The sequence below is a fragment of the Plectropomus leopardus genome, chromosome 15 (genome assembly GCF_026936395.1).
Source record: "Plectropomus leopardus strain MGB_pleo_1.0 chromosome 15, ASM2693639v1, whole genome shotgun sequence".
Taxonomy (NCBI): Eukaryota; Metazoa; Chordata; class Actinopteri; order Perciformes; family Serranidae; genus Plectropomus; species Plectropomus leopardus.
The window spans coordinates 6,008,151-6,020,517 of record NC_142190.1 but is presented as its reverse complement, the minus strand read 5'-3'; the positions used below and the strand labels follow the sequence as shown (position 1 = coordinate 6,020,517).

Sequence of the window (12,367 nt, the reverse complement as noted above, 5' to 3'; positions counted from 1 at the left end):
TTGGAAATGGTGCAGTGCACCACTAAAAACACCCATATTTAGTAAAAAAGATGCCAAATCTCAAACACAGCTGGGAAATGCTGTGATGTGTTAGTAAACATCACCCAGATTTGGTAAGAAAACACCCGGCATCTGTGCCACAAACCCTGGTGGAAATTATGCAAAAGGTTGCCAAAATACAACCGGTTCTGTTGTATCTTGAGGGCCGTTTACACAGCAACAGTTCTTGCATGAAACATTGGAATTTTGTTGCCGTTTGGCCTTTTGTCCACACAAAAACCGTATTGAAAATGCAAACTTTTGAAACCAGGGTCCAGAGTGTAATCTTTTGACAACGCCTCCCCTTCTGTCGCCGGTAAACTGGCGATGTGAGGATCCTTTGAGAACGATGACGTCATGGACGCACTTTGCACATGCGTATGGTGTGTCATTACAAAGTTACACAGCCAGCACCTGGCCTGGCATGCATACTACTGCATTTTCAGTTGTTTTTGCGGAGCCATGAGGATCGTTTTCCTAATGTTATCATTGAAGCACAGATTTTTTTTAAAACACACAGGAAAGACTTTTCCGTTTTTAGTAGGGCCGTTCTCGTCTAAATGTGGCCTTGGTTTCAAACAGTGGTGTATAGCTTAGCTTGGCTTGCCTGGGTGACACAGCATCCACCATCCCCTTCACCTACTGATAAAGACGTCAGATTATATATTGGCACCTTAGAAATGTTAATATGCCATGTACAAATGTATCATATCCATGACTTGCAGAAACATACAATGGCATTATTTTCTCCTGGTGTCTGGGCTGAGATATGAGAGGGCTCTCCATCTCGTCTAACTCTCCACCAGAGAGTGACAACTTGTCAAAGAATTCCTTTAAGGTTCCCAAAATCATATTCATGGACTTGGAGCCTTTGTATTTTGTATTATGCATGTTATGAAAATATTTCCAAACTTCTGTTCTGCTGGATAGCAGAGATGTAATAAAGGTGTATAAGGAGCTGCAGAGCGAATGTGTGCCTCATTTTCTCCTCAGAGGAGTCCTCCCAGAGCTCATTAGCCCCAGTTAAATTCCCACTGGAATGCCGGATCCTGCCTGCCGTCTGCTGCCCGCTCCGTGAGCAGCTCTGGTTTCAGCCTGCTGGTTGACCGGGCACGGGGAGGGTTCCCATAGTTGAGCTGCATGGGCAGACCCTGGTACCCTGGCTCAAAGAGCCCTCTGTTGTGCCGTGCACACGCTCACATGCAGGGTAGTGTCGCTTCACAGGCACACACACACACACACACACACACACACACACACACACACACACACACAAGAGAGGCAGCCTGGCAATGTGAGCTATGGGAATGTCACAGATTTATGGAAGGATGGATCACATGCTCACAGACTGCTGGAGAGCAAAGTCCAACAATTGCTTTTTGTCTGAATGTAAACTTGTGTAACTGTCTGGCAATACCAGTCTTCGCTGGCGTCGTCCAAAGAAACAATCCTCTGCTTTTTCAGCAGCCTCCCTCTGAGTGAGGCCCCACTAAAAATCTTCCTGATTTTGCAGAATAGATCTACATGAAAACATGCGGACCCTCTCCCACATTCAGTGACGTCTAGAGCAGGGATACTCAACTTGCTTTGCTTGGGGGCCACTTATGCATGATGGCAGAAGGCCAGGGGCCAGTTGCCAGTTGCAGTAGCCCCATACATGTTTTTAAGTTTTTAGGACATTTTTAGGACTTTGGGGCATTTCTAGGATTTTAGCACATTTCTGGAATTTCAGGACATCTCTAGGGTTTTAGCAGGTTTAGAGGATTTTAGGACATTTTTTGAAGCTCAGGACAATTCTAGGATTTTAGGACATATCTAGGAGTTTTGCAAGTTTCTCTGATTTTGGGACGTTTCTAGTATTTTAGGACATTTCTGGGATTTTAGGATGTTTCTCGGATTTAAGGACATGTCTATGATTTTAGGACATTCATATGATTTTAGGACATTTCTAGGACTACAGGATGTTTTAGAATGTTATGATATTTCTAGGACTTCAGGGCTTTTCTAGGATTTTAGGATGTTTCAGAGATTTCAGGTCATTTCTAGGATTTGAGGATGATTGCAGGATTTTAGGACGTTTCTTTGATCTTAGAATAATGCTAGGAAATAGGGATTTATCTTGGATTTTAGCACGTTTCTTGGATTTTTGGACATTTCTTGGATTTTAGGATTTTAGGATGTTTCTAGGATTTCAAGGCATTTCTCAGATTTTAGGACATTTCTAGGGTTTTAGGGGATTTCACAGATTTAAGGACATTTCTAGGGTATTTGGATGTCTCTTGGATCTTAGGACGTTTTTAGGATTTTAGCACATTAGGGGGTTAGCTGGAACCTCTGTCTGGGGTTGCAGGGGATCCTCCACTGGCGCCTTTTTTGATAAACGTCTTTATTTAGATGCCGTTTCATGTACTCTGGCACCTTATGTATACTTAAAGTACAGGACACATGGGAAAAATCTGTTTATTACACACTATGTTCTACAAATGGCCAACAGTCTCTCACTGTGACCAACTAGCTTTCTCAGCGAAATCCACTCTACCCCAAGTTGGCTTTTTCCCTAAAAGTTTTATCCAGCGAGAGGAGGGAGGACGGAGTGTGAGGGAGAGCGGGCCAGAGGAGAGTGCATATCAAAGCGAAGCAGCCATCTGTCAGCACAGGCAGCAAACAGCTGGTGGAGGAGATGCAAGATGTCTGAACAAAGACTGACAAGATGGAAGATGACAGGAAACAGATTTCCCTCCCTTTTACCCCTCCTGCACGAGAAGAGGTTGACCATCGCAGTGCTGTGATGTCTCTCAGTCTCCAGATGCTGGCTCTCCTCTCCTCCTCACTCCTCTCATCTCCTCGCCTCTAATCTTCTCGCCTCGCTGTCCTCTCCACCTCCTCTCCTCTCCTCCCCCAGCAGAGTGACGGCCACCTTCTTTATTTTCCCCCAACTTGTTACCGCAGAGATTCTCCAGTCTGCTCCCTCGCCGCTTAATTTGTTCATTTGCATTTCTGTTGCGCTCGAGAACAGAGAATCTCTCATCTCTCACATGTAGGCAGAATTAAACTAGCTCTGCTGGAATTATCATGTAATAATTAATACATGATATGCTTTAATTATACTAATTATGATAGCATTTACTCAGTGAAGTTTTTTTGCTTTAAAATAGGATTTTTGTTGGACCTAAATATTACATTTTGTGAATTATTTAGCTCTAGTAATTGACCTGCTGCAGCTTAAGTAGATACACATCTCTCCGCTCATTTGCTCAGATAAATGAAGCGATGTGAGTTGTGTTAAGTAAATTTTTAGGAAATGAGCACGGGCCTTGTGTTAATTAGTGTTGCAGCGCATAAGCTGCCTCACATCAGGTCTCTCTCTACTTAGCACAGTCCATTCCCTCTTGTGCCTTTTCCCCCCTCGCACCGTTAATTTGAACAGAAAATGCAGTCTACTTCTAAATAGGGCAGCGGTGCACACTAGCCGCAATCATTAAGCCCATTTTCTGCCAGCTTAGAGCTGTTGAAATGTCTGTAATGGGGCGAAAGCGGGAGAGTTTTTGTCTCCTCTCTCTATCCACAGTGTAATGTGTAATGTGTGACATTGGCCAGTGTAATACTGTAATGGCCCTAATTGTCTAATCACGCTAATATGTGGCTGCTGCTCTTGGACATGACAAGGGCAAAGTGAGCTAATAAACAGTGATTACTGTCACTTGAAATCAGCACGTAGAAGAGGGGGGAAATTTTAGCTGCAGGGGGATTTTTTCCTGCGTTTCCCTCCTCTCGCCTGCTTTTTTGACAGACAGCGGAAGCATGGTGGCGGTGAAAGGTCAGCTTGTGGTTGCATGTGAGTGATGAAATGACAGAGAGAGAGAGAGAGAGAAAACGATGTCATGTCCAGATCTTGTCCCTTCGGTCGGTTAGATTGACAAGCTGTCAGTCTGGCCAGCTCGTACTCTGTGGAACAAAGAATCGACGAGGCAGAGCTTTCACTTTCCCCGACCATCTGCCTCTCCGTCTCTGCCTCTTCCTGCTTCTCTTCAGTGTACTCTGTTAGAGATGGAATTTGACATATCAGCTGATGCTGTCGAAAAAAGCGTTACAGTAAGGGCAAATGCCAGCACTTTCACTGTGACTTGATGTGCATCAGTCCACGCCATGAGGGTGGAAGTTAGTCCAGTGAAGGAGATGAGATGAAATTCAAAGTTAAGATATTAGAGTTGTAGTTGTTATGTAAGTTCACTGGTGGGAGAAAATTATTTGGATCCAGCCCTGGAATCGTTTTTATCTGCAGAAAAACAGAAAAAAAACAGATAGCTTGATCAAAAAGGAAAGAAAACTCTTTTCTTGCAGGAGAGCCGAGTTTGGATTAGGAGTTATGTTAGCCAGTTTGATAACTTTGTTGTCTTTATTACTTCAATTTTTTTTTTTTAATTTATCAAAGACGAGTCTTTTTAATTTGGCTTTCAAGTTGTGTTAACTTTACTGGAATCATTGTTTAAGTTTTGCTTTTTGTATAACCAAATATTGTGATTGTTTATCATCATCTGATCTTGTTTGCTAAGCACTTTGGGCTGTATGTTTGTATGAAATTTAGCAGATAAATAAGGCTTTTATTGCTGTTATTGTTATTAGGCATAACTTATTGAGATAAACAGCATTGTTTTCAAGGGGTCCTTAATGAAAACAATACAATATAAGCACAATTTGATAAAATATTCAACCAGAAACAAAATTCAAACAATTAAATGATACCAAACATAGTAAAAAAACAAAACAAAGCAAGCAAATGAACAAAAACAAACAAAAAAACAAAAAATAATAAGACATACAAATTGAGGAGAAAGTGCTCGAAACAGAGAATAAAACTGATTTTTCAATCATAGAGGAACATTTTTGTGTCATTAAATATTTTTACCATCCATCCAGAATGTTCAGAAAGCATTTCACTATTTCTTTTGCAATTTACAGGACATATCTTGCTAAATTGCTACTTCTATTTTTTACCCATGATTTCAAAAGAAATCAAACCAATTTTCTTAGGTTTCAGAGGTTTAAATGCTTGTGAAAGGCGTCTTAATGCAGCACAGATTTCCATCCAGGTCTTATTGAACAACATCATACCCGACAGATCCCTGGTGCATACAAGGTGATGACTCAGATGCTGGATTTCTTTCCCAAGTTGCCCAGAAGTCAATCATTGTAGTGTCAAATAGGTCCATTTAGTCAGGCTGTTCATAATGAAAACTGTAGGTTAAAAACTGGTATGTGACTTTTCATCTGGCTGGTGGTGAGGATGCAAAGTTCAGACAAGTTGCAATTGAAGATATCCACCTTAAAGTTTTGTTTCAGTCGCAGGCACACAATATTGCATGTTGAGAAGATGCCAGTCATGACTGACAGTCAGTGTTACAGTCATCCTTTCTTGTCACCGCAGCCGGACACAAGGACTCAGCTGGCAACAATCACTAAAAATGTCTCTCTTTACAGTTTGTTGTCTTGCGAGATAAACGTATTTGTTTCTGGGTGTTTGGAGTTGATGTTTTTTGTACAATCCCCAGGCTGTGAAGCCCTCATTTCACAGCTTCCCAGAGACCAGTTAACCCCTCGTTTCCTCCCTGGAGCATTCAGTAAGGACCACAGCAGTTGTGTGCGTGCATGCGTGCATGTGTGAATCTTTGCTGTATCTTCTGTGCAGCAGACTTTTTTCTACAGTGGTCGGGCACTCTGATAGCCTCCATTCATTATTCAGCTCTACTCCAGCTGCACCACACCCCCGAGCAGCACAGAAATAAAACAAGGTTAAGAATTGGCATGAAATGTGTCTCAGTGGATCAAGTGGTGGGGGAGGGCGGGTGGAGGTTTAGGAGACGGGGGAGGTATGGGCCTTTATCTGCGCGCCATCTTTTATTAATTGCCCTGGTGCTTAGACTGCGAGTTTCTCCGTGATCATTAATGCATGCGCGGAATAACGTATTTACATGTTCTCATGCATTATGCATGTGCAGGGAGGGGGCTACAGTGTTGTGGAGGACCCTCTGCCCACAGGTCCTGTGTTGTTTTTTTTCTGTGTGTGTGTGTGCTTGTCTGTGTGGGAGCTGATTTGCATTCAGCCATGCGGTGAAATCCACTTGCTACCAGACCCCTGGCTGCAGCAGGAAGGCGATGGAGCATCGGACAACAAACAATATTCCCCGCGCCTTCACACGGGCCGCTGAGGGTGCTGACTGTCTGACAGAGGCTGACAGGCCTCAGTGTCACTGAGAAGTTGTAACCAGATATGTTTGCTAAAGGAGCATGAGGTGGAAAGCAGTGAAACATTTAGTTTCTCTCTTTTGTTAAACTTCTCGCCCGTAATGCTGCCATAATCACACTCTTCCATTCACTCTTGCAAAGATTTGGAGTCACCAAAAAGTCAGCACCCTAGAGTGTAGGCAAAAAGAAAAAAGGCTAAAAGACATCAGTGACAGGATTGGGACACAATGGTGTTTGAAAGAATTCTGAAAGTCTGAATAAAACCTCTCTCTGTCTGTCTTGCTGGTATTTATTATGACTTATGATACTGGAATATGATTACAAATGATGCCATTCCCAGCTCTGATGTCTGAGTTAAAGGTCCAGTGTGTTGGATTTAGAGGAATATATTGGCAGAAATTGAATATAGCATAATAATGTTTTCTTTGGTGTATAATAATAGTGTTTTGTTACCTTATATGTATCATTTATATCCAGGAAGTGGGTCTAAACAGAGGAGACAGGGAAACCAAACACAGGCTCTAAACAGGGCCATTTGAGTTTGTGCATAACCCAGCATTTCTGGAAGCCCCCAATGATGAGAGAGTCGAAAAAACAGTTATTTTTCAAACTGCTTTATTCAGTGATTTTACCATTCGTTTTGGAAAATAATAGACCATTGTTAATAATTCAGCTCCTGATTAAAACCTCTTGAATGTCTCAATCTTTAAAGTAATCAGAGAAAAAAAGTCGAGCCTGTCTGTGATGAGCAGAACAGCTTCAGAAAATCACTGATGTGTAAAATGAAACTGCTTTATTCAGTGTTTTTACTGGTTTTAATTACCCGGTTCGTTTGTTTTGGAGAGGAGGAGACCTCTGCGGATAATCTGGCTCCCGGTTTAAACCTCATGAACATCTGGATCATAAGTCATCAGAGAGAAAAGTTGAGAAACAGGTTTTTATACTGACTTGTTATGTAAATCTACTTTATTCAGTGTATATATTGTTCTTTTGGAGAGAATGAGACCTCTGCAAATAACTTGGCTCCCAGTTGAAATCAGAAAAAAAGTAAAGCACATTTCAGCAGGTGCTGAGCTCGCAGCTCTTCTGCGACATGCCAAACAACATTGGACAAACTTCTTTGTAACATAAAACTGCTTTATTCAGTATTTTTACCTGTTCGAATCACCTTGTCCGTTTGTTTTGGAGAGGAAGAGACCCCTGCAGGTAATTCGGCTCCTGATAAAAACCTCCTGAACAATGAACACTGAAGGATTCAACTTGTTGCAGTCCTTGCTGCTAGATACAAAGAAACCCAACTAAATCTTGCACACTGCTTCTTTAGATAGAATGCAGCATTAAAACTCAAGTATTTTCTTGGTCTCTTGTTAAAAGCACTGCTGATCAAACAAGTCAAAGCTCGGCTCCCCGTTAGCCTTTTCACCTCACTGCTTAAAAATTGACTCGGTCAGACTTGTAATTCTTGTGTTTCCACAAACTGCAGCTCATGAAGACAACTCTCTGCCCCGGAGCTGCCCTCTTATTTATTTTGTGTATGTATTTCCTTGTTCCTCTGCTCCTGCTTCTTATTATCATAAGTCCAAACTCAGCAGGTCGCCCTGATATCGATCAGCGGCTGGCCCCGGCCGCTCTCGTTTAACTTGTTGTAAATGAGCACAGTGTGTCTCATTATTTTTTGTGCTGATTGCTGTGTGTTGTAATTTGTGCTTTGTAATTGTATCAGATAAGTGCTGGTGTGGTCGGTCGTTGTACTGCCTCCTTCCTTACATCAGAACCAAGCCTGCAGGATAATTAGAATTGATTTAGTTACAATTTAATTAATCACACTGTTAAATCTTTGGTACTTACTGCAGACTCACACTGTTAGCTTTGTGTGTGTGTGTCGTCAGGGTTATTAGTAGGCAGAAAAAATAAACCATTTACAGAAATGAACAGAGCTGCATAAATCAAAGCCATTTTTTTGTTTGTTTGTTTTTCATATTTTTTCTTATTGAGTGAGGGTCTGCAAACAGTACATTCAGTATTTCATATGTTGCATAATTTCTATAACATTTAATTTCTTCAAGAAATCAAATTTACTTATTTAACTCTGTTTGAATTGCTCATCCACAAGTACCCTACAGTCACACAGGAAATATTGCATCCCCACCCACACAAACATGTACATACTTTTCACACACACTCACACACAAATACAAACACACACAGCAAACAGCAGGACTTTTGCTATCCCCCTTTAATGCATGTGTGTGTTGTGTTAAGAGAGAGATATTTGAGAGCTGCATTTTCACTGCCAATTGCATTTTTTTTTTAGAATTGATTACTTTTTGGTACTGGGTGATTTGATTTTGACAAGCTTTTGATTAAAAATGCTTGTCTTTTGTTGCAGTAAGATGTCTTAATGTTGTCTGATTTCCATATTTTCCGGAAAGCAAAACTGGTTTTTGATTGTGATCAGGATCTATGCTTTTCATGACGAGATGATCAGATCTTGTTTCAATCGCTGAAACACAGAGATAGAGTTTGTAAAGACTGCAGAAATAATCTTTCCAAGTCTAATAAATGGACTTGAACGTGAATAAAAACACAAAGGAAAGATTTTTCTGTTTTAAGCAGGGCTGTTCTCATCTACACTCGGCCTCAGACTAAAATTAAGGTATAGGGGAGAGTCTCTGCAGAAAAATACACTGCCACACACTTCTAGTGGGCCATAAGTGATGATGTATGAGTCTATACAGCCTTTTTTTTTTCAAGAAAATCCTGCAAAGTGTATCTTTAGAGTGCAAGTCTTGGGAGTAATGAGGCGCTCTTTGGAAGTCTTTTCTAATTAACACTGCTGAAAATGCTGGAGACAAACGCTACAATTTGTGCAGTCTATGGACTGTACCTCCAGCATCAGGACACTATTAGTTTGACCTTTCTGACATTTTGCATTGTGTTGCCACCAGTGTTGGCAGTACAGGAATTTAAAACTACTCTTTTGTGCTTAATGAAGCCCCTTGACACACAGTAGAAACCTAAAATGGAAAAAAAAAAAAACATGGTGTATTTCTGTCTGTGCGAATTGCAGTTGCTGTTTCGTGTGATTTGATTGTCCGGGTGCCTCCTTGAATAGCTGCCCAGGCATGTATTACTGCGGCGCCGACAACGAGAGGACTGCCGCTGTTGTTGTTGTGTCTTCAGGTTTATTCATCCTGAAGAGTGTTGGAGTGTGTTGTTGTGTGTGCGTATCTCTTCGCCTCCTTCACAGCGCCGGAGAAAACAAAGGCGCCCTTGCTCTTGCAGGCCCTGATTGCAGTCATTAGGATGCACAGGCGCTCCCGGTGTGACGGTGCCTCTCCTCGAGGGGATTCAGCTCGCAAAGCGCCGCCGCTCGCCTGTTTTTAATAACAATCATCTAAAATCGCTGCAATTAGCCCGCAGCTACAAGGAGATGGAGAGCAGAAAGATGCTGGAGAGGGAGGAGGGAGGGAGGAAGCTCAGATTCAGTGAACCTTTCCAATGTCAGCTCCTCTTTCACATGGAAAATTCAACAGGGCCTTTGTGTTCATCAATTATTAGCCCTGAAAGTTAAAAAGATCCATTGTGTATTTTTAATCAGAGTTATATGGGGAATCTTTGAACTGACTCCCAGTCCCGCCTGGGGCTACAAACACAGTTACCTCTGCCAAGTCTGCAAGTCTGGTATAAGATGAGGTTGAGCGAGCGCTGACTCCTTTCAAAACTGTAGGTGTCGTCTTCAAGAAAAGTAGAAAAACAAAAAGAGAGTTTCTACAATCATGAGCTTAATGCAGTGTTTTCCTCGTCTAAAAACAGGATATGAAGTATTTAACATTTTATTTGGAGTCTGTGTGCTCGGCGATGCCCTTGACTCGCTGTCTTTGCCAGAAGCTAAACTGGCCGCACCATGTGGCAGAGGTTAATTTCCACTATCAGCCAAGGTCAGCTCCTCGATAAAGAATCTTAAAAAGCCTTTAAATACATTTTTTCCCTTTAAGATTAAAAAAAATATGCCAGTAAGGTGAGAGCATTTTTTTTTTTAGTGCAGAAGCATATGTGTTATTCTGTCCTTTTACCAAGATGAAAACGCTTTTTACTTGTCTTGCATTGGGAGAAAAAGTATTATAAGTAATGCAGCAGATCCAGAGATATGATTTTTTTTAATAATCCATGCATTGTTCTTAAGTATCCGGCGTTTACATTATCACGATGCAACTTGACTTAAGTCACTCGACTGTACAGATTCCAGCCAGTTCTCATTCTGAAGTCATCAAGTACCACCACTTTGTAAGTGCTTTTGTGGTAAGATCCGGATGCCAAAAGCCATCTTTTGCGTATGCATGATACACTGCAGAGGGCGTCAGCTGAGAACACAGTTGCAGTGTTATTATGCGCCCGTGGATGGCCGGATAACACCTGCCACATCCACGTGGCTTCACTTGAGAATTTTATTATTTGATATTATCCAAAAAACAGGCAGAAATGCCCTGAAAACTACATTTATATATAACTGTTGTTCGTTTTAATCTTCCTTTTGTTGCTTTCTTGCAATTTTTTGGGCCATCTCTTGAGTAGCTGATCGTCTCTTCTTCCCCTGCTTTTTGACAGAATAAATTTTCAAAGAGTTAAAGTGAGCTCTAAGGATTAAAAACAGTAAATATGAGATACTTAAAGAATATTGTAATAGATGACTTTAACTTCTAACAAAGTCATTTTCCGGTAAGATATAGGTAGGCTACTCTTACTCAGGTGTGGCTTTTAGGTATTTTACCACTGTTGATAAACACATTTTTGACGTTGATCCGTGACGTCACTTGACGTTACGTCCTCTGTTTGGGTAACGTCAAGGGTCCAGTTGCTTCCCCTTCTTAGTAGATGGTAGTCGGTATTTTTGTCTTTTTTTCGTAAACTCGCGAAAGTTATAATGTGTGGCTTCACTTAAACAAGTTGAAGGCACGGCTGAAGGAACACCTGCACACCGGGAAGAGCAAAAACGTGGACTGTGGAGTTAGACGTTTGTCATTTTTAACAGAGCTAGCTAGCCGTGCTAACGGCGCAAACTAACGGCTGCTTCGGCTCTGACCGACTTTATCCACCCGTTGACCACCGTGATACGTCCGCTAGGAAAGAGGACTATTTCGGGTGCTGTGTCCAGACATGACGTTAATAATATTGCCCAGACTAAATACAGATGTATTGATGAAGTCCGACGTTAGCGGTGCTTTTGAGCTTAAACGGCCCTTGAAGTCAGAGAAGAGCAGAGAGGCTGCGGTGGAGACAACAGCTGCTGTAAGTAAGTGCAGTTAAACCTTATTTAGTAAAAACTAATACTTTAACAGTACACCTGTCGTTAAAAACCTGGAAAAAGTCGTGTAATTTGCAAAAAGCAATTTCCAAGCCTGAGAAAGTTTTGGCAAAGTCGTGGAATTTTGTTTCACAACACATTATTTATTCAAAGACCATAAAAACATTTTCTGCTTTTACAGTTTCTGGCTGTGATAAATGGTGTAATTTTGGTGATGTTTTGGCTATGGTCATGGGTGTAATTTTGGGGGATTTTGATGGCTACTATAAATGCTCTAACACTTGCTGATTTATTTTGGTTATAATAAATGTTGTAAGTGTTGGAGATTTTTTTGGCTGTAATAATGGTCTAAGTCGGTGATTCTGTTGCTTATAAGAAACTGTGTGATTTTGGTAATTTCTTTGCTTATGATAAATTGTGTAGTTTTTGGCCATGATTAATGGTGTATTTTTTGGTATTTTTTAGCTATAACAAATGGTGTAATGGTATAAGCAGCACAGCATATCTCTCTCTCCTTTTTGATGTGTGCATGCAAGTTTCGGTATCCTCAGGTATTCCTGTTATAAACCTGTAGAAATGTACACCTATGTGACGCTTGCAGCTTGACAAAAAAACTATGTGAATGTGTGATAGTCATCGTAACATAACAGCCCGTCAAAATAAATGCAGCTGTGCGTGGCTGGGTCTGACGGCCGCACTGTGTGACACGCTAGATATTTATTGATTCAAGGGCACATTATTTTGTACTTGGCAACTGTTCAGATGTGTAATTTGTGGTTG

The 12,367-nt window shown here is 41.3% G+C and overlaps 1 protein-coding gene across 11 annotated transcripts in view; it reads left to right on the top strand.

The window, feature by feature from the left end:
* Positions 1-12,367, top strand: part of auts2a (activator of transcription and developmental regulator AUTS2 a) — a 449,370-nt gene that overhangs the window by 145,405 nt on the left and 291,598 nt on the right. Inside the window, exon 1 of one of the 11 annotated variants that reach the window (XM_088088971.1) lies at positions 11,112-11,571. The exons of the other annotated variants lie outside the window; for them this stretch is intronic. Coding sequence (XP_087945097.1) covers positions 11,440-11,571 — 132 coding nt within the window. The 5' untranslated portion in view covers positions 11,112-11,439. Of the gene's footprint in view, positions 1-11,111; positions 11,572-12,367 lie in introns of those variants that run through there. 11 annotated transcript variants of the gene reach the window in all.